The 23256-nt window shown below is 42.8% G+C and overlaps 1 protein-coding gene across 1 annotated transcript in view; it reads right to left on the bottom strand.

The window, feature by feature from the left end:
* The window catches only part of FLT3 (fms related receptor tyrosine kinase 3), an 85027-nt gene that overhangs the window by 28694 nt on the left and 33077 nt on the right, over positions 1-23256 (bottom strand). Inside the window, exons 3-10 of the mRNA XM_063127723.1 lie at positions 17453-17577; positions 11912-12117; positions 9441-9556; positions 7498-7615; positions 6163-6317; positions 4979-5115; positions 4045-4195; positions 2426-2591 (exon numbers count right to left, since the gene is read on the bottom strand). Of these exons, the coding sequence (XP_062983793.1) occupies positions 2426-2591; positions 4045-4195; positions 4979-5115; positions 6163-6317; positions 7498-7615; positions 9441-9556; positions 11912-12117; positions 17453-17577 (1174 nt within the window). The remainder of the gene's footprint in view (positions 1-2425; positions 2592-4044; positions 4196-4978; positions 5116-6162; positions 6318-7497; positions 7616-9440; positions 9557-11911; positions 12118-17452; positions 17578-23256) is intronic.

Genomic DNA, 23256 nt, shown 5'->3' with positions numbered 1-23256 from the left:
TTGCAGTCCTCCTTTGTCCTCTTTTTTGGTGATGCCTAGTTTTTCAGCACCCTATTCCAAGTCACTGAAAGAAATAGTTTTACTCTATTTTGTGCTGGTCAGCCCTTATCTGTGTCCACTTGTGGAAGCACATTTTAAGAAGGTCACTGGCAAACTAGAGTGAATCCGAAGGAGGGTGACCAGGATTTTTACTGTTCTGGAAATCAGAGCTGAGTATGCTTCGCTTGAAGAAGAGAAGGTTAAGGGGAACATCAAAAGTTGGAAATTGCAGAGAAAGCAATTCTGTAGACCTTCCACTGTATCATCTCCAAGGTTCTCTCCAACTCTATAGTTCTATGGTTTATATACAAAGCAAGTCTGAAAGCACTGTTTATTAACCATAGTGTTACTAAACATGGCTGCAATGTATATTTATTTTTAAATTTGTTTGCCATTTCGATTTATTTTATGTTCTCTTTTTCTTCTTTCTGCAAAATGCACTATTATTATTATTATTATTATTATTATTATTATTATTATTATTTTGGAACCAGCTTGATTAAAGACCACGCCGTGATTTCAAATCTTCAGCTCAGGCCTGACAAAAGTTGTGAGTCACCAAGCTAAACTCAATGCACCAGCTATCTATGGTGGCCATAGCTTGATAAACCTCCTGTTTCTGCTACCGATGGGGACCTCCTGGGGGTACCAGGCTGGGGGGGAAAGCCTTGTTGACCCTACCTCCAAGCACAAGGACATTCAACTCCCCTATCTCATCCAAAGGGGCACATTTGTTTGCAAGTTAGAAAAGAAAGCTGAGCACATGGAAGAATGAAATTGCATGTTTCACAACATGAAAAAATAAAAAATAAATAAAAAGTGGGGCATGTTCACATGCGCTCGAACAGTTCTTTAAATAAACAAAATACTTTCAGGGTACAAGAACCCACAAGGCAACACAGGGGCATTGTGTACTTTCAAGGTCTGATGCACACAGGCCAACCAGCTTCCTCCTGATGCTTAAATAAGCAAATGGGTAAGGAGGTCAACATTTATTTTGCGATACTGGTGTTTGCAGAGTCATAGGAGCTGAGAAGCAGCTCACCTGGCATCGGGCCATTTAGCAGCTGTCTTGGTACCCTAAGAATACAATTATTAGGTGGTCTGCTACAACACGGAGTCCACTATTCCACACAGTGAACTCCAGATGTGTTGGACTAGAGCTCCTATCAATCCCAGCCAGCATGGCCCTTTGCTGACCTAGTTTCCATCATCGAACAGCTAGTTTTGTGCATGGGTTTGCCACTCGTCAAGGAGTCCAAAACAACTACAATCATTGTACACACGGATGTGGCACAGCTGATTGTAGCGCAGGGGTGGGTAACGTGTGGCCCTCCAGATGTTTTGGCCTACAACCCCCATCAGTCTGCTGTCCAGGTGATAACTGTTGACTGGCAATATCAAAGCCTCTGCTGCTCTACCTTCCTGATAGTCCTTTGGCTTTAAATCGGTCTTTAAAAAAAAAACTCCTCTTAAAAAAAGTCAGACACTTAACCCGACATTTTAAGCAGAGGCATGACACAGCCGATGGCGACCCCTGATTGGTTGCCATCAGCTGGAGGTGGGCCAGTTCAGGCATTGTGTGCCCTTCTCTAGCTCCCCTTCCAACTGCCCCATTGATTCCCCCCCCATTTTTTAAAAATATTTTTTGTCTGTGGATGCGAACCTTTGCATCTACATATTAAAAAGGGGAAGGAATGGGGGGGTAGAGGGGGAGGAAGAGAGGGACGTGAGGCTCCTGAACTGGCTCTCCTCCCTTGACCTCCCTCTGGCTGCCCCTTTCTTCTCATCCCCATTTTTTAAAAATCTGTAGATGCAAAAGTTCACATCTACAGATTAAAAAAATGAGGGGGGGAGAGGAACGGGGCAGCCAGAGGGAGGTCAGGGGGAGGAGAGCCGTTTGCCCTGTTCCTCCCCCTTCCCCGGTGCTCAGTGCAGTGGCGGCAGCAGCTGCAACTCCGCATTAGCGCTCTTTCCTGTGCAGATGCTAGGAAGGAGCGCCCAGGCACGAGCCCGAGACCTCACTGTGCCAACGCAGCGCCATCAAGACAGGGCCTTAGATCAGCTCCAAGTTTCTTTTGTTGCTGCTGTTGTTGCACTGACTATGAGCAAACAATGGAATACTGTGCAGCTTAAGACATTGTGCAGAACACAGGTGGGCTGCACTGCATTTCTGTCAAAAATGAGAACCATTATGGCTTTTTGCCAATCCCTTCTTGATTTAATTGGGGCAACCATAGATTGTGGCAATGCAGATAGAAAACAGGTAAAGCAAACAGGCAGCAGAATGTGAAGTATGCTTACTTCAAGGTGGGGAAGTGCGTAAAGAATTGTGGCATAACAAAGAAGACGCACAGCAGAAACACTTTCAAAGGAAGTTCACTACCTGTAGCTACCAGTGTAAATTTCCTTACAAGGAAATGACATTCCAGAAAACATCCAAATACATCTAATTGGTGGGTATGCTTTCAGTTTAACTTCCAGGCAAGTGTCTTCTTCCACACCAATTTCAAAATCTTCCTTTGAATCAGTGATATTGATAAATCCCTTATCTGTTAAAAGATATATCACAATTTAGTCATGGACGTTTAACGTGTATTTGAAGAATATCAAAATTGCACATGGCTCTGATTTTCTTATTTATTTTATATTATTTGTATAATGCCCAATTAACAATGTCCTCTGGGCTGTTAACAGCAACAGTTAAAAGACAGAAAAACAATCAAGAAAGCACCGCCTGTCCTTGGAAGTTAACACACGGCCAGCGCAGATAGGTCTTCAGAGCCCTTATGACAGCCAAAAGACTTATACTATCACAATGGAAGGACAAATCCACATCTCCCATTATGCAATGGATCGAAGACTTTATAACATTATCAAATTTTGAACAGGTGTTATATAGACGCAACTTGCAAGTGGATAAATACACGGATATCTGGTCTGCTTTTCTTGAAACCTTTGTATAACTCGCTCCCTTTTTTTTTAATGAACAGTACACATGATGAAAATTGTTGATAATCCTATAGATTTAATGTATGTTTCCCCCCCCCCCATTTTCACAATGCATTTTCTGATATATTTTGCCAATAGTCACAATAAAAGGAAGAAAAAATCTAAACAGTAACAGTTTAAAACATTAACACAACAAAAAGCTAAAGTGAACATAATGCAGTCATAAAATGCCGGGGGAAATAAAAAGTCTTGACTTGGTGCCAAACTGACCATAATATCAGCACCAGGTGAACCTCTCTGAGGAGCGTGTTCTACAATTGGGGTGCCGATATTGAAAAAGCTTTATTTCAGAGCAATGGAAAACTTTCATCTGGATTTGGATGGAGGGATTACTAACCTGATAAGCAAATTACAGTTTCTGTTGGGGTAAATTCGTCCATCACTAGTGGCAACAAGGGAGAGGGCCTTTTCTCTGGTGCCCCCCCCCCAATTATAGAATGATCTCCCCGATGAGGCTTGCATGGTGGCAGCATTGTTAAGGTCAAGACTTTTCTTCCCCCCTCCCCCCCAGGCATTTAACAGAATATGTTGAGTTTTAACTGACTCCAGAACTAGCTTTGGCCTGGCTGAGAGAGTAAAAATTGTTTTAAATGTTAGCTGTTTTTATGGTTTTAAATTTTGTATATTGATTTTTAAGTTTTGGTCATTTAATCTTTGTAAACCGCCCAGAGAGCTATGGAGCGGTATATTTATTACATTAATAAATAACAACAACAGCCACAACAACCCTGGACTAGGTGTAATGCTGTATCATAGTAAGCCACGAAAAGGAAAAAAAGGGAATCTGTACTAGCGAGGGGAGGGAGGGAACATGTGATTCCACAGCTTTTTTAAGGCCACATTTTTGGTTTAAGACAATTTTGGCTTAGCTCCAGTTTCAATTTCATTCAAAGGGGAAGCAAATAGAAGCATTTGCATTTAGAACAGCAATTATATTGCATGCACATATATGTCAACGCATGTAAAATATATCTTATATGACATATGACCTACCGAAAACTGAAACAAAGACGGTTTTGTTTGCAGCAAGTTCTTTGGATGAACAGGTGTACTGACCGCGGCTGCCTTGTCTCACCGTTGAAGCAAATGCATACCGAAGCTTAATCCAATAGCCCAGATTACGTCGTCCTTCTAGCATCATATTCTGATTTGTAAATAAAGGTTAGTATTTAAGAGCTGGTTATGTAACTGTGGTGGAGCTGTGCAAAGTTTTGGGATTTTTGGAAGAAAGTGGAAGAGCAGGGGCAGGGAACCTCTGGCCTGTGAGTCTATTCTGGCCTACAGAAATTCCCAATCCAGCCTGCAGATTCCCAATCCAACCCCGTCCCAAAGCCCCACTCTCTGGCCTGGAAGTAACCAGGGTTTTGGGGAGAAGGTGGAGAGAAGAATCTTCATGTTATTTCTGATTTGTAATTGGAGATAACAAGGTAATTCCCATGTACACCACTCCCCCTCCCAATGGGAAGGTGAACGATGCCCAGAGGAACCTCTTCATTATCTCTGATTGAGATTGGAGATAACAAAGGGATTCCCTCTTTTTGTGTGCCTCATGCATCTGGGATGCAAGTGAGGTATGAAGGAGGTATGCAGCTCAGCCAGTGCTTGCAAGAGCCAAATGAAAGGAAGGAAGGAAGGATAGATAAAATGATGTAATAATATGTAATAGATTGAGTTAGATATCTGTGATTTTCTTTTCAGGATGAAGTTCAGGAAGTTTTGCTTTGTAAACTGTAAAATTCTAAAATATTTTTGTTTATTTATTTTATATTTATTTATTACATTTATATACCACCCCATAGCCAAAGCTCTCTGGGCAGTTTACAAAAGTTAAAAGTTAGTATTTAATATAACTATTAGCATTTAATTTAATATAAGTCAAGGCTACTAGAGGTTAACTGCTCACAAGAAAATGGGCCCATTTTATTACCATATTTAATTTCTTGTTTTCAAAATGCCACGTTGTTCCAAAGGCAAAAGTGGAGTAATTGGCTCTACATCTTAAGAACAGCGGGTCTCCAACTTTAAGAAAGAATTCCTGCACAGGGTTTTCCCATGCACCTAGATCTGAAATATGACAATATGTCCAATGAAACAAACAAACAAGCGAAGAAAACCTTGAGATGAAACATAGTTAACTCAATTCTATCCAGGTAGTGATACTTTCTGCAAAAGACAACTCCCCACTCCTAAAGTGCTTACTGTCGAAATTTAGATGGTAAGCTCTTAGAACCATTTGTGCCCCTACTTAAGCATATCTAAATGTAAGCATTCACACACACATATTAGGGTCCTTTCCCCATAGATTTAAAATTCACGATGCAGTTAATAAGTGTGCGAAACATTTACGGAAATCAACTGTGCAAGCCTATGCATGCCGATTCATTACTAAGATCTATTGAGTTCAATAGGTGCTACTCCCAGGTGTTACATATATGGAGTGGGACTGCAATGCCTGATGGAATGCCTCTCCCGACTTGAACATACCCGGATACTGCATTCAATATCTCTTCCCGCCACCCCATATACTTTAGTGAAGGTGATCCTTCGCACATTTACCCAGGAGTAAATTCTTCCTGCTATACAAATGCAAGAAAGAACAGATCTGCGGCTTGTCTATACACCCTGTTTAGCCCCTTCTAGCTGCGTAGTGGCACTGTGCTGTTTATATGACACAGCTGCCAACTTGCAGCCACCGTGGGCTTTTTTGTGAGACTGCGCTCTGTAAACATTGCTGGCCAACCTCGATTTTTTCCTTTGCTCTGAGGTCGCCAACTTCTTTCCCCTGTCTGTCAGTGGTGACCTCGCTTTGGGTTGAGGCTGGGGGCATTTCTGGGGGTCAATCGAGGCCCAGGGTAGGTCGCGAAAAGCACAGGAAGGCAAGGCAGGGGGCACTGTGGCTTTTTTGATCAGACAGCCTGCGCCTCCTCCTGCCGTCGGGATTTACCGTTCCCACCCTGCAGCTGCGATGCTGTGGGGTTTTGAGGGAATGAGCAGCCAAAGCAGTGGCATAAAGACACCCTCTTAGTCTCATTACATCGGAGGCACAGTCAAAGTGAATGAAGAAGCTACAAATCCCAAGCCGTGTACATACAAATGGATTAGTAACCTTACCTACTGTATAGACTTCAGTGCATACTTTGCCCAAGTCATTCGTTGCACAACACCATATATGTGGATCAAACAGCAGTTTATCTTCTCTTAACTCAAGTTGTGCCATCTGAATTCCATCCTTGTCTTCATTTTTTTGAGAATTAGATCTTCTGCAGCTGTAATACAGAATTCCAAACAGACTCTAAAGCGGGGGTGGGGAACCTCTTTCAGCCCGAGGGCCAAATTCAATTTTGGAGAAGCTCTCGGGGCATGCATTCCAGTGGTGGGCGTGGCTAAATTCAAAGGGGGAGGGGCCAAATACAACCCCCCCCCCCTCAGCCTATTGTAGCTTAAAAGCTTTTACTGCCAGTAACTGAGCCTTCGGAGAAGCTTAGTTCAAACTCTCATTTCAACATGTTCGAACTGGGCGTGGGGGGGTGGAGAGAGAACTACATAAAATTGAGATACCACCAAACATTTGGTGGTTGGAGGAAAGAGACATGGACATCGGGCGAACATGATTAGGAATCCACAATGGATGGATTTAGCCCCTGTGTCTGTGGTTCCCCATCCCTGATCTAAAGGCATATATGAGCCTATATACACCAGTTGCTGGGGGAACATGGGCGGGAGGGTGCTGTTGCACCGAGTCCTGCTTGTGGATTCCCAGTCAACAGCTAGTTGGCCAGTGTGTGAACAGAATGCTGGACTAGATGGACACTTTGGTCCAATCCATCATGGCTCTTAACATGAAAGATGATAACACTGATTTTGTTTTTCTGGGTCACCAATATGTGAGGGAGTTCATTGACAAAACAGTCAGCACCATAATGATAACTTTCATTGGGTGCAGGGCCTCTGGGACATCCTCCTAAGGATTTTTGGTCACACTCTCTTCAATGGCCATGCCTCTGCCAGTCCCAGGATACCAGTGGGTTCCTCCTAGCCCAAACAGATCAAGCCATCCTCCTGCCCTGCAAAATCTGGAGCTGGTCCTGGATATTTCAGTGCAGAAGCAGATGTTAAGAAAAAGTTGGTTCAACAGCCTTCAAATTTGGATTCCTAACTTTTAAAAATAAATAATAATAATAATAATAATAATAAAAAAAAGTTGGTTCTCCCCACTACATTCAAACACATTTGACTTAAGGGAATATTTTTTTCAATGGATGGGAGGGGGACCTCAGTAGATGGACATGAAATTCTACAGAAATATTCAGAGAACTTTTCCCTTCATAGAGCATTAAAGTTCCTTATGTTTGAGGTCCACGTATCCTCCTCTCTCAGTAGGAAGATGACACACTGTACTTGTAGAATGCAAAAGAAAAAAAGAAAAGTCAGTGGTAGGCATATTACCTTTTATCAGGGACCCGGCAAGAGAGCCATTCAAGAACTGGTTTGGGGTGTCCTTCTGATACACAGCTTACATTTCTTGAAAGTTCATTTTTTATAAAATACGGTTTCCTTGGGCTCCCTATTGAAAAGAATGCAAGTGCTGCTTATTTATTTATTTGCACATGTGTGCAATTTACTCCGTGGTATACTTTGATACTGACAACACTTTATTAGCCACCTTTCCATATTTAAAGACTTTGCATCAGCTTGTATGCTGAGCTGCTGAAACCACTTTATAAAGCCGATATATGATTGTCTCAATGTGGCCAGTTGCAGCTTCAGGGGGCAATTTAAATCAGGAAAACAATGTGGATTTTTTTAAGCCATCTTCACCAGTACTGCTTTGATCAAAAGCAGAGTCTCCTGGGACCACTTTTTGGCAACGAAAATTACAGGCACACGGCCTCCCGATCCACAGTGCTGCTGCTAGGTAATTGTTTAGACCCTGGACTCAATGGTCTTAATTGGGGGTGGGGCGCTTTAGATGGGCACTTCAGTTGTGACACACACATCTAACATTTCTCTTCCCCCCTCCAGCTGTTACACTTTAAAACGGCTGCTATATTCCTGATATGTTAGAACATTTGCCAAGCCTGATTTTGATTTTTGTTTTTTTAAAAAATACTCAGAGTATATGCAGTTTTGCATTTTAATCTCCCTTAAATCAGAGCAACATCGTGACTACAGGAATAAAATGGAGTTTCTTTCTCCTGCCCTGATGCCCACATTACCTGCCACTCTCCAAGCGGTCAAGGAGAGGGAGGGGTGGACTGCAGCATCCTGGACTTTGGCTCCAAGATCCAGTCCTAGGTGTGCCACTGCCAAACTGGATCAAGGGTCAAAGCCCCCCCCAAAACACACACACACAGCCCACAATATTTATTTATTTATTATAGTACTTTTATCCTGCCCTTTAGCAAAAAAGGCTCTCAAGGCGGCTTACAAAAATATTTCTTAAGACAGTCCTAGCCCACAGGCTTACAATCTAAAAAACATGACACTAGAGTTGTGATCCAGATTTGGGGTGTGTTTGTTTGCTTACTTTAGCATAAAAAAGAAAAATGTAGCTTCTAGCTACATCTTTGAAGTAATGTGTAGCTTGGACCTTGAATTAGGGTCTGCATTTCGTGGATTGTCAGGTGCCTTTTGTTCCTTCATCCACTCATTGACTGAATCCGTTTTCCCCCAATTTCCCAAATTTGCACAAATTTGCACTTGCAAAAATGTACACTTGCAAAATTGCGCAAATCCCCTCCAAAATACATAAATCCCCCCAATGTGCAATTTTCATGTTTTAGCCTATGAGACAAATGTGCATTTTCAGCCAGTTTTTTTTTAATTACATATATTCTACGACTAAATTAGTATAAAATTCTGGAAAGTAAAAAAAGTGGTCTACAAGTCCACGGAATCCATGTGACTGGGGAAAAGGCAGTCCACTGCCAAATCTGCAAGTCGGATTCATAGAAATTCGAACTCATCTGATTCTGTTGTGGATGTCTCAATATTCCAACCTGGATTGACATAACTGTACCACTGCATGAGGTTATTTTCAAAAGAGGTGGCTGAGAGGGGCCACAGTATTAGCAGATTAGGATGACATTCAGAAACATCAGGCCACCAAAAGAAACGCCCTTTGACTCAGAGCAGTCCAGAGCTTTTTCCCTGAGATGTGCCAACGCTTGAAATGAAATGAGTGATGTGGGGAAAACAGTGCACAATAACAGAACTGAAAGGGAGGCAGCCGGATATTCCAACAGGAAAAGGGGAAATCCCCCAGGGCTGGAATCCATAATGTTTTGCTGTTTCAAATTTAGTTGTACATGTGCTCATCATCATTCTTTTTCTGCTCTGCCTCTTCAAGCTGCAGTCAGGCTGGCCCTCTGCCTCCATGTCACACTTACTTCTTATATAAAGTGTAAACATTACTGTGTAGTTCTTGGTTTCTGTTCTAATGGACAGCGTGTGATTCCCAGCCTGGGTCTCTCTGATGTGCGGAAATTCCATAGAAATGACATGCCTGCAAGACAGGGAAGAAAGCTTTCATTTAAAAATAAAAAAAGAATCCATATGAAGTAAAGGGAAGCAAGACAAAAGCAGGATCTACACCACTGCTTTATAATGGTAAAATAGGGATGTGCTCTGCTTCTAATCGGACCGGCGAATTAGAAGCGGAGCGGGGGGCTTCACCTGGCCTTAAGGCAGAGGCGAAGAGGATTGGGGGGCCGGCGGAGCGTGGCGAAGAGGATCGAGGTGAAGGCAGATCCTTCGCCTCGATCTGGAGCTCCGCCGGAAAGGTAAGTGGGGTTTACCGGGCCCTGCCGCTGTCGCTGTCGCCCATGCGGCGGCAGGGCCTGGTAACCCCCCCCGCCCTCCTCTCCCTTACCTGCCTCCGTCCGTGGTCCGTCAGCGTCTTCAATTGAGCCCGCGGTTCAACCAGGAAGTCTGGTCCGCTTGCGGCCCAGACTTCCTGGTGGAACCGCGGGCTCAATTGAAGATGCCGACGGACCGTGGACGGAGGCAGGTAAGGCCCCCCTCCCCCTTGGTCCCTTACCGGGCTCTGCCGCCGTCGCCGCACGGGCGGCGATGGCGGCAGGGCCCGGTAAACCTCCCGCCCTCCTCTCCCGGCCTTACCTGGCGCCACTCCCCTCCACTGCGGAGCTCCGATTCAGAGCCGGAGCTCCGCGGCGAAGAGGAGCGGAGTATGGGCGGAGCGGGGCGGAGCGGGCCGACCCGAAATTTTTGGATCAGCCCACGGGGCGGAGCGGGGGGTCCGTGCACACCCCTAGTATTAAAGCACACTGACAACTGTTGGGACCCATTGCTCATTCCATATACTGTTTTCTAACAACTTTCAAAGTGTTACATAATATCCTGCTTGGTGTAGATTTGGCCAAAGCAATGAACAAGCAAACTAAATTTGTGGTCAGGAACAGATTAGCCATCGTATTAATCATTCTATTTAAAAAGGTCCTAGCCAGATTGGGTTTGTTCTTTGCTTCAATTGTCTGGATGTTTCTGAATATGCCCTTTTGCATTGGGCAATGTTAAATCCCCAATGTTAATCCCCAATGTGGTGGCTGTGCTTCTAGATCGGGGTGGGGAACCTTAGGTCCACAAGCCAAACCTGGCCCTCCCAGGGTGCCAGTCATGCCCACCAGGATTCCGCGGACGGCCATGTCTTTCCCCCCAGCCACCAATCATTTGATTACTTCCCAGTAATAACTTCCCATCCCCGCCTTGATCAGGATGGAGAGGCGGGTAAGAAATAAATTTATTATTGTTGTTGTTGTGCAGTTTTTGTCCCCATTCTGCTGTCAATAAGAACTTTAAGCCAGAATATGTGGGCATTTTAGCCCTGCCCCTTTTGCCTTCAACCCTGCAAAAGCTTCTCCAAAATGGAATTCATCCCTCAGGCTGAAAGAGGTTCTGCACCTGTATTCTAGGTTCAGTAAGGCCATAGCTAGACCTAAGGTTTATCCCTGGATCGTCCAGGGGTCAAACCTGTTCATCTAGGTGACACACAGGGGATCCAGTGCTCAGGCAGGGGTGAACCCTAGATGATCCCAGGATAAACCTTAGGTCTAGCTGTGGCCTAAATTGCTACTGAATATTGCAAGGTGGGCAGCCTGATGTGGGCAGCATTGGGCTGGATTGCAGCTACCTGTCCTTATCTTTGTGATAGCTAGCTAGCAGACAGTGGTTTAGCATCGGGCACCCCTGTCCTTTGATTCAGCCCTGTGTGTAATTTGGTTTTTTATCACATTTATATCCCCCCATCATCCATTTTATCATCACAACAACTCTGTGAGGATAGGCTGAGAGCTGTGATTGGCCCAAGGTCACCTAGAGAGCTTCATGGCCTAGTGGGGATTTGAACATGGATCTCCCTGGCCCTAATCCAATATTCTAACCACTACACCTGTTATATAAGAAATGATCTCTATCTACAGGTGAGAAGTGAGGCCCTTTCAGTGGAATCTAAACATACGTTGAAAGGCATATATATATATATATATATATATATATATATATATATATATATGATGTGAATTTAATTGCTAGGTCTAAAGACTGAAGTTATACCACAAAGAAAGGATATAAAAGTGTGAGAGAGAACTGCACATTTTGCAGGAGCTTTATTTGTACTTTTTTTTTAACTAAGCAGTTCCTTCTGCTGAAGAGGCAAGCCACTGTCCTGTGTTAAAATAAATTGCCTCTTCAGCAGTGAGAACTATAAGTAAAGCTCTGGTTACTAACATAATCGTTTCCTAGATGTTCAGGTCTTCAGCATTTTCATGAATCAGAACTAAGGTGAGGTTATTTTTTCTTCTTCTTTTTTTAAAGTAATAATTCAGTCCAACACTTTGCTTACCGGTTCTCCATATCCAGAGAGGAATTACAGTCAGTCTGGGTCTCTTTAAATACCCAAAGACATGTGATGGTTTCTGAATTATTTACTATTGCTTTTATTTTGACATTTTCAAGTACACCAACTTCTGCATATTTGGCTGTTTTGTAGACATTCTCAGTGCTTTGAGAATTCTGGGAACACTGGAGGTCTTCAACATAGTCTTCAATCTGCATTGCAGGGAGGGAAAAACATATTTTAACCCATTGCACTATTTTAAGATCTCCTCTTCTCTTTAGATGTTTATGGACTCATGCCACCTTTTGGATATTCCATTCCTAGCTCCTCCAACCTGCACAGAATACTGAATTTCATCTACCAACGTACAAAACAATTGAACAACAAACAAAAGAGAACATTCTATTCTGATAACATTAGATATGAAGCTATCCATCTAACTTGTTGGGGGGCAGTGACAAAGTACACAAGGACATCAGAAGAGCCGTGCTCGATCAGACCCAAGCACCATCTACTCCAGCGTTCTGTTTACCCAGTGGCCAAACAGCTGCCCATGGGAAACCCCAAGCAGGACATGAGTGCAACAGCAACCCCCTGCCCATGTTCTCCAGCAACTAGCGTACATAGGCATACTGCCTTTGATACTAAAGGGAACATATAGCCATCAGGACTAGTAGCCATCAATAGCCTTTTCCTTCAGGAATTTGTCTAACCCCCTTTTAAAGCCATCCAAATTGGTGTCCTTCACTACAACTTGTGGTAGTGAATTCCATCATTTAAGTATGCACTGTGTGAAGAAGCATTTCCTTTTATCTGCCTTTGTATCTGTCAGGTACTTTTTCGGGCCCCAGCTTCCTTCTATTTTCCTAAATTTCCCATCAATCAGCTTCATGGTATGACCTCAGGTTCTAGTATTATGAGACATGGTGAAGAATGTCTCCCTATCCACTCTCTTCATACCATGCATAGTTTTGAACACCTCAGATCCCATCAGCTTATACTTGAATGTAAGATTATTTGCCCCAATATGCATCACTTTACACTTGCTTACATTGAACCACATCTGCCATTTAGATGTCCATTCGCCCAGTTTGGAGATATCCCTTTGGAGCTCCTCACAATCCCTTTTTGTTTTAGTCAACCTAAATAATTTGGTATCAACAGAAAACGTAGTAATTTTACTGCTAACTCCTAATTCCTCAGACTTTTCTTCTGAAAACCAACTACTTGCTTGGTAATACTGTGTCTTGACCATTGCCTGTATCCTGACTATTCCTGCATTAAACTGATTCCATACTGGATTGATACCTCTGTGCTTGACTATTTGCCTGCCTAATTCATTTGCCATTGGATTTGCCTTACTGCTGAGCCTGACCCAGCCTAAGCAAGACACAGCCTCAATTCTGGCACTTTTAGTTGAAAGGATCCTGGACAGCAAGACTAGAAAAGATCTCTGGCTAAGATCCTAGAGGGCCACTGCCAATCAGAGAAAATGATGTTGAAGTAGATGGGGTAATAACCTGAATCAGTATAAGGCAGCTTCACCTGTTCAATTTTGATATCATTAAATCAGAAGATGTTTAAATAAACTGATCTGAATTCTAAAACGGCCACTATGGCTTATTTCCTCTCCGTGATCATGCAAACCAGCTCTATAGGTCTTGTCAGTCTACACAAGGCTTCAATTAGCTTTAGCTTCCTGCTGAGACAATATCCTCCTATTGATGTACTAAGAAAGTGCTCCAGCCAGCAAGGTCCTAATTTTTTTCTCGCCCTGGCACTGACTGCCATTGGACGCTATCAGCTTGCTCTCCAAGCCTCAAGGGACATCAGAATGGGACAAAGCAGTCGGGGCTAAGAGATTATCAACATGGATTCTGAAACTGCCAAGGAACTAAGTGTGTGTGGGGGGGGAAGGTTGTCAGGGAGGAAGAAGGCCAGCCAGGCACTGAAGTCAGAAATGAAGGTTGCGAGGGAGCCAAGAGGGAGAAATATAATAGCAACATAGAGATGCAGAAGAGCAGAACTTGACAAAGTGAACTTCAAAGGAAGGAAAGCAGTCTGATGGGGAACAGGGGTGTTCAGGAGTTGGAAGGAGCAGCCAGAATCTGGAAAAGGAGATTATCACCTCCTCATGACTATCAGGGTGAGGAGTGTGAGATAAGGCAAGACCTGCAAAGAATAGAGAAGCAATGGTGGCTGTGTTGGAGTCAAGGGAGGGTAGGTGTTAGTGTGGGCAAGCAGCTGGAAGGGTGGAGAGAGGAAATGAGAATGAAGGGTCACTGCTTTCTGAGGAAGTAAGAAGCAGTTCCAGAGGGGGCAAAGGAATGGAAGCAGGGAGGATGGCTGGCAGTGAACAGAGATGAGATTTGGAGAGTGAAGTTCGATCTTTTTTTTCTTTTTCTTTTTTGGCAATACAAATAGCAGGCATGGAGGGCCTGACCTAGATAGAGACCACAGTGGGGACAAAGTGCTAAATCCCACTACCATCCACCCAACATGTTGGGATCCTAATCTGGATTGGATCTACCACATGTAATTTTAAATAAGGTGGGGGGAGACACAACTGCAAGCTACATCCTTAAAATAATGTGTAGTTTGGCCCTCACTGATGGATGGGCAAAGCCCTGCCCCATCTATATCTCCAAGGATGTGGCTGAGAACACTGTAAGAGGTTTGGGGAAATTGCATGAAGATTTATGCAATGCTGGCCTCTTATGTCAGTGTGACCAGCTTTACACTTGACAAGTGCAGATGAACCCTTTCTGCTATTTGTTTCAGCAGCTGAGTAGATAGTTGTATGAATAGGTCATAACAGGCATGCCCCAAACTCAGCAGCTGGATGGTTGTCTGACCCTAAATCCACACTTGGGCACACAGGTCTAGGAGACATTTTTCTCCCTCTGTCATAATACTAGAACCAGGGGTCATCCTATGATGCTTGTTGGTGGGGAGATTCAGGACAGATAAAAGGAAGTCCTTCTTCACATAGCACACAGGGCTCATCTACACCATGCAGGATATTCCACTATGAAAGCAGTATATAAAAGGCAGGATCTACACTACTGCTTTGTAGTGGTACTGAAGTGCACTGACAACTATTGGGGCCCATCCCACATCTACACCAAGTAGGATATAACACTATGAAAGTGGTATATGGTACAACGGTACGTGTCAATGTGCCCCAACAGTTGTCAGTGCACTTCAATACTGCTATAAAGCAGTTGTGTGGCTCCTGCCTTTTATATACCATTTTCATAGTGGAATATCCTGCTTGGTGTAGATGAGCCCATAGTTAAACTATGGAATTCACTACCACAAGATGTAGTGATGGCCACCAATTTGGATAGCTTTAAAAGGGGGTTGGATAAATTCCTGGAGGAGACAATTATAAACAGCTACTAGTCCTGATGCCTCTATGCTGCCTCCAGTAATTAGAGGCAGTATGTCTATGTACACCAGTTGTACATACTGCTATTGCACACATCTCCTGCTTGTCTCCCATCAACAGCTGGTCGGCCATTGTGTAAACAGTGTGGTGGACTAGATGGAACCTTGGTCTGACACAGCATGGCTGTTCTTATGTTCTTAGGACTACAGTCTTGGAGGAGGAAGTTTCTTTTGAGTAGATTATAGAGAGGATGTTCAATAGAAACAAAGGACATCTTGATCCCAAAGCCTATAGTATTTAGGAGGACAGTAGCAGTGATGCTGTCAAAACAGGACTTCAGGGCTAGCAGAATAAGTGGGAAGGTTTTACTCTAGAGTAAAAATGAAAAGAAGACATAGCTGCTAGAAACACATTTAGGGTGCAGCCTTTATTTATTTATTTATTGCATTTTTATACCACCTAATAGCCGAAGCTCCCTGGGCGGTTCACAAAAGTGAAAGTCTTATGCATGTTTAGTCAGAAAAAAATCCTACAACCCCCAGCATTTCCCAGAAATGTCTGTTTTGGCCTTAGAATTTCATATGGCACAAATGGACATTGCTGGCAGGTTGTGTTGATCCTAGTTTTTGCAAAACGTTGAATAGTCAGGGTGGTTAGAATACAACCACAGGCTTCATTGTAAAAAGGAAACAATTCAGTATTTCCCAAAAATATACTTTTGGGTAAATATAGTGAAAAACCACAACATTACTGGGAACTGTTATCTGTGGAACTACAACCTTTTTGGTGGCTTGAAACAACCGAAGGCAGAAAGAAAGCAGGACCAGCTAATGATGAAGACGTCACAAAAATACATTTCAAAAAAGCGTTCTAAAACAAGTCAGAACATGAGGTATACTCCATACACCAAGGTAGCTTACATGATCTTTCTCCTCTCCCATTTTATCCTTACAATAACCCTGTGAGGTAGTTTAGGCTGAGACCCAGTGTAGTATAGTGGTTAGAGTGTTGGACTGGGACGTGGGAGGTCTGGGCTCTGATCCCCACCCAGCCATGAAGCACACTGGGAGAGTTTGGGCAAGTAATCTACCTCAGAGGGTTGTTGTGCAGGTAAAAGAGAGATGAGGTGGATCATGCGAGTCCCCTTGGGTAGGAGAGGAAAAAAGCAGGATATAAATGTAATAAATACATAAATAAATAAAATACCACTGAGCCTCAACATTCAACATTTTGTTTCAGGAAATTAACTTCTTAAAATTGTAGGAAGTTTCAACTTGAGGTTTATTCAGGGTTTATTCAAATGGTCATGCATTGCTGGCTATCTACTCATAATTTGTCCATTTGCTTCATCAAAAAGTTTGTCTTTCAGCAAAAGCTTCCAAAACAGCTAGTAATAATTTTTTTAAAAAAAAAAATCAAACAATTAACATTTATGTGAAAACAAAATATGGTTTTAAAATCATAAAACAACAGTAAATAAATCAATAAGAGCAGAGAATAGCAGCAATATGTTTCCAGAGGGGGTTACCACATTGCCATAAAACACACACACACGCACACACGCACACGCACACACGCACACACACAAACAGACACTCTTGTGGCACCTTAAAGACAAACACATTTATCATGGCATAAGCTTTTGTGGACTGGAGTCCACTTCATCAGGTGTACAAAATGTTGTGTTGAATTGCAGGATCTATCTATCTATCTATCTATCTATCTATCTATCTATCTATCTATCATTTTTCCCCAACCTCACTGTTTCAGTCCACCCACCCCATGCCCAACCATGTAGATATCTACCTGTAACTCAACATAACCCAATTTCTATCTGATGAAACAGGCTGTAGTCCATAAAAGCTTATGTCATAAGAAATGTTCACCTTTAAGGAACTATTTGTTCCTTTTGCAGCAATCATAAAATCAATTATAATTGATTATCCTTGGGAGAATACAGTTCTTGTTATCTGGTGCCCAAAAGTTAGTAGATTAGGCACCCTCTTAGTTCCTCGATGGAGAATATTGCATATCCAGAGTACCCCAACTAAAAAGGGTGCCTCTGCCTCCCCTCTGTAGGTGGCAACATGCACATGAAGGTCTTCAACGCTGATATTTAAGATTGGGCAAGCTCAAATGGGAATGTATCTGTTTACCTCATGAACAGGTGAAGAAGAACCCAATGGTCTTGCAACTTGACTGTTTTGCTTAATTAAAAGGCATGTGATCTCTGGTATTCTCTGGCTTATCACAGCAGTGGATGCCACTGAAAGAATTAGAACTGCAAAGAAACAAAAACAAAAAATGTACAGACGATAGTGACATTGGGACATTGAGGATAATAGTACCGCCATTTCCTTCTCGTCCTTTCCTGCTCCCCATCCCTTTTCCATAGTGCAACATGATCATATCTCTCAGATTGTAAATCCGCAGGTATGGAATGTGGGTTTGAAAACATATTTTAACATTGCCTTGAAAAATTTATTAGGAACAATAGAACCACCACCACAACACAGCACCGTACATTTAGGGTGGGCAGTGAAATGAAATACCCAGATGTAGGCTTATTAGCAGTTACCACTTTAGAATCTCAAAATGACACAAATTAAACCAATTGGCTCCTTATTGGGTATTATGCATTATCCTAATATTTTGGCTTTAATCCTCAAAAATCTGATAGGGAACTATCTATGACAAAGGTCCTATTCAGGGAGCTAATGCCAAGAAGTCAACAAAACCCCAATTTGCTACCAAACAATTTTGCTCCCAAAAAAGGTTCTCCTCAAAAATCCTTTTTATTGAGATTTGGTGGAGAATATTCTCTAGCTGTGCAAACGTTCTTCAATTATTTGATCTTCAGCATCATCACTCATCATCCAAAGGTTTTGCAGGAGTCAACTTCCCACAGCATTCATGTTCTATTTAAAGTGCTCTATTAAATGTGCTGTGGGTTGGGTTTTATCAACTGCTTTTAAAGTGCTGTTGTTTTTAGTTGTTTTGTTTGTATTTTGAAAAATTGTTTTATGGTTTTAATTATCTTTTGCAAAGCTGCCTTGGAAAGGCTTTATCATGAAAAGTGGCATCAGATAAATAAATATCTGCCCATATTAATAGGCCACCTGCTTCTCTTCTGGGGGTATTAACCTTTCCTCATTGTCCCTTACTGCCTAATGTTCACATTTCTTAAAAAAGATGAGAAGAGCATTGTACCTACTCTACCTGAGTTTTTTTTTTAAAAAAAATAACACATTTTCATATTTGTGGATCAAAAGCCACATCCTAATCCGACTGGTAAAAATGAGATATAAGGAACCAGAAAAAGTGAAGTAAGAGCAAGGAAATAACCACAGGTAAAGTGAAGTGCACTTATTTTTGACATATTCAAACCAGTTTATACTGAAGTATAATCATTTCAACCACAAATATATTTCCAATAAAAGCTCATTCAAAACAGTCCCCAACATTGTTATATATTTGTCAGAGCTTTTCAAGATGGCTGGACAAGGCATAAAGACTGATACGGAAGCAACGACAATAAAATAGAAATCAGACATCATGAAATACTTCAGGAATAAACTCAGTAGCAGGTCTAGTCCTACCGTTAGGGAAAGTGAGCTTTCTGCTTCAAGGGTTAGATGCTGGGCTGGCACAACCCCGTGGCCTTCTGAGCACCTGTGGTGAAGCTTGCTTGTTGCTGGCTAGGTTGGCTTGCTGTCATGCCTATAGGCCCTCTCCCGACATGTCACAGATGGAGCTGTGGGGAAAGGTCCCTGACCAAAGGTGAGAGGCAGCCAGTGCAGGCTATGCACTCTACCATATGGTGCACGTGTACATGCATTCCCTGCTTCTGTGACCCCATTCCAGCATTTGTCTGAACAGGAAGTGAGCAGGTGCTAGGCGAAGCAGTGAGTGAATGGCACCACGGTGTTGGAGAATAGCGTTGCCGTAAGCTAACCTGCTGCCATAAGATGTTGCGAAGGATGTTATCTTGCCAACAGTGCAGAAGTAAAATTAAACTGCCAGCCAGGTCAGCTACTCTATGTGGAATTGGGGTGTGTGTGTGTGCAGTGTGTGTGGGTCATCCAGTGGAGGCTGGTGGCTCCGATTTCAGTGGGGCTGTGATTCCATGCTGGGTTTTTAGTCAGAACCAGCCAAAACTCTAAAGGAGTTATCCAAGGTGCTGAACCCCTTGAATAGCTCCTTTAGAGTTCTCACTGAAACCCAAAATGGAATCACAGCCCTGCCATCTTGTTCTTGGCCTCAGGAAACAAAAAGTTTTGGAACCTAAGAAGAGCCCTGCTGGATCAGACCAAGGGTCCATCTAGTCTGGCATTGTGTTCACTCAGTGGCCAACCAGTTGTTCATAGGAAACCCACAAGCAAGACATGAGTGCAAAAGCACCTTCCCACCCATGTTCCCCAGCAACTCAGTTTTGCATTTGTTCTAGGGTGGTCAGGTGTCCTACTTTAGAGAACAATCCTCTGTTTGAAAGTGTCCCCTATTTGACGGACTGCCCATTCCAAGTCTGGTTTAAAGTCAAAGAACCATAAGGAGGAAGAGGAGCAGGAGCCTTGAAGGTGCCCATCAACACTCAGCACCTGGACAACTGACTGAGCAAAGCCACACAGCCGACCTGGTCACAATCCTCTCCTCTATGTTGAGTTTATTTAATTTAAGGTGTAAATTAAAGTTGTATTGTGCTTCAATTGAAATTATAGTTATGTCTAAATTTGCACCTAGATATATAAATCTACATGTGCAGGATGATATGAGAATGGGTGTCCTCTTCTGCCCTCTCTTTTGGTGATGAAAACCCTCTTTTCTGGCAACGTATAAGTGGCCACTCTAATTTGTTCATATTATCAAGGTGCAGGGCGGGGGTGCAGGCAGGGGGAGACAGCATAAGTGTCAGTAAGGAAAGAAAGAGTTCTGGCAAATGTTGCAGCCAAAATGTCTGATGTCATTCTTCCACTTAGAACAGCCAGCAGCAGCAACAACTAGGAGTAGACATTTTCCATCATTGTCCTCCCAGAGGTTTCATAAGTCACTGCTGCCTTTTAAGGAATCTTATTATGTGTTATCATATATTCATTCTCACTTATTTATTTATTTCATTCCTATACTGCCCCAAAGCCAAAGCTCTCCAGGTGGTTATTATGAGCTGCCTTGGGTCAGTCATCAGGAAGGAAAGTAGTATATAACAGTTCAAACAAACTTTTTAAATGGTTATATTATATTGTTCTTATAATCATATGTACACTGTCCTGGGGTCACCACTAGTAATGAAAGGATAGTATAGACATTTCTACAATCAATCTATATAAAATCATTGATCATTGCAGTTCAGGCCCTTTTGCAAGGCCAGAGTAAGCATGGGTCCACATTTGACAGACGTCACTGCTTTCACAAGCAGAAATATCTATCTACCACGCATCAGGAGGGTAGTCCATATAAATGGCATAGACAAATAATCCTTATGCATGGAAAGCAAGCATCTCAATGAAAAGGCTAGAATTGTTCACCCTGATATCTAGTTTTCTGTGTGTGCAGAAAGATTTATGCCAATATCAAAGAATAACTTTTTCATATGAGATGCAGCTTTTTGGGTGGATCCAGCTGAGCCTTAGCTCAGGCCAGCCATCCCGAACCTGGCTGAACTGGGAATTGCATTCCAACACGTCTGGAGGGCACAAGGTTGCAAAAGGGTGGGCCAAGCCATGAGAACTATCATAACTTATAGCACCTGGACATGGGATCATGGGAGAACATGCTCCTTTTCACAGCCATTACGCTGGCATCAGGATGCATCAGGACTATCCAACATTTTGGTGACCCTCTCAACATTTTTTTTTAACAGCAACAAAAAAGTCCTTGTTTTAAAACAAAAGCATCCTGAATATGTGTTTTCTTGCCCATAACCTCCCTCCTTTTTGAAACGTAAACGTTGGCATGAAAATAACTTTGCCGCGCTGTCAAACGGCAACTCCTTTTATTCTGGTTTCTTCGCAGTGACTCTCCTTTGCATTTGTTCGGGCTTTGATCAGCTGGTGCTGCTTTCCGTGCACCGCCTGCTTTGAAACTGGAACAGCAGCCTCTGACATATTCTCTGCACTTTTAGGCTTCTGTTGATTATAGTTGCCCTCACTACTCCTTACCGCTCAGCAGCCCTGACACAAACTATTCAAGAAAACACAATGCTCTCTGGAGAGGTGTTGCAAATGCTGTTTCTCTTTTGTGCCTGGGCTACTGCCAGACCCCAGCATTTTGGAAGTAACTCTTAGTTGGCACAAAGCCAAAACCAACAGGGAGCTCATGCATTTGAGGAGGCCAAACTGCGGCATGGATGTGTGTGATGCTATTAGTGCTTGTCCTTCTTAATGGCAGAGTTGGGAAAGGAGACTGAATAAACGTGAGAGCGTGGTCTTCTCGGTGAATGTTCCAAGGCTTTGGAACTCCCTGCCAAGGGAAGCCCAGGCACAGGGCTAGCATTAAAGGTAGGCATGATTGGACAACCTGCTAAGGGCCCACACCCCAGCAGGGTCTCACTCACAACTGTCTCCTGGACTTGCTCCTCCTTTTCACCATGGCAACCTTCTTGTTCACCTGCCTCTCACTTTGTCTCAGACAATGGTGGTGGTGTGAAGGAGGAGCAGTAGATTTATTTATTTATTTAAGCATTTTTATGCCGCCATTCAGTCAAAAAAAGGCTCTCACGGCGGCTTACAAAAGTATTTCTTGACAGTCCCTGCCCACAGGCTTGCAATCTAAAAGACATGACACAAAAGGAAAGGGGATTGGGAGGGAGGAGGAGGGGGGGAAACCTGTGCAGGGAAACCCTATTGGATTTCGATGCCCCTGCCTGTTTGCTCACTGGCTGTCTGCCTGTCAAGCAAGCAAGACATAGCAATGATGAGAAAGAGGAGGAAGAGAAAGGGCAGCTGGTGACAATGGTTGTGTGAAGGTAGACTCACTGACGGAAGGGCCCCATTGAGACTGCCTTGCTCCAAAACCTTTGCAAACTGCCCAGAGAGCTTTGGCTATGAGCAGTATAGAAAACTAATAAATAAAATGAAATCTTATATTTGAGCCCTATTTGTATGGAAAGGCAGGATACAGATTTAATAAATAGGTTAATTAAATAAAAAGGAGAGCACTTGGGGGATTGGGAATAATAGATACATAACCCAAAGTGAGAGTAAAGAAAGAAGTTTCAAATGCAGAAGAAGGAAAAATCAGCTTTAGATTTTTAGCTTTCTTTTCCTATCAGCATCTTATTGATATTTTTTCATTATCTATATCAATGATAATAAGTAATGATTGATATGAAAAAGAAATATGACTAAAATTAGATTGATTCCCCCCCCCCAAAAAAAAAGTAACGTTGTGAAAATCAAAGCTGTTGTCCCTTTGAGGGATACAAAGCTATTGGGAAGATAGACGACCAACATAAGATCATGCAAAGATATTTGGTCAGAAAGAAGACAACCCAAAATCTTAGAAACAGAAGAGGAAAGTAGATCAGAAGACAAAAAGTGGAACTGCAGGTGGTCATCATAGAAGTGATAACAAACATTGAAAGAACAAAAAACAGGAGTTCATCCTATTAAAGGATGATGGCAGCTGTTTGCCCTCCAGGTGTTCTGAACAACAGCTCCAAACACTCTTGAATTGTTGCAATGCTGTTTGGGAATTATGGGAGTTGTAGTCAAAAACATCTGGGAGATGCTGGATTGGGCAAGGCTGACTAAAAGGAAGGAGAAAAAGAGAGAAAAGAGGGCTCAAGTTAGATCCTTGAGGAATGTCGGGGGGGGGGGGAAGAGTAAGGAAGAAGAATTACCATTAATAGAGGAGGAAAAAGAATGCTTAGCAAGTTCAGAATGAAACCAAGAAAGCGCCAAACCCCGAAACACACAGCGAACAACGGAATGATCAATGATCTCAAAAGCCGAAGTCAGGTCAA

This window comes from Elgaria multicarinata, chromosome 5, assembly GCF_023053635.1.
Source record: "Elgaria multicarinata webbii isolate HBS135686 ecotype San Diego chromosome 5, rElgMul1.1.pri, whole genome shotgun sequence".
NCBI classification, from domain to species: Eukaryota; Metazoa; Chordata; class Lepidosauria; order Squamata; family Anguidae; genus Elgaria; species Elgaria multicarinata.
The sequence above is the reverse complement of the archived record's forward strand: the minus strand, read 5'-3'. Positions and strand labels throughout refer to the sequence as shown.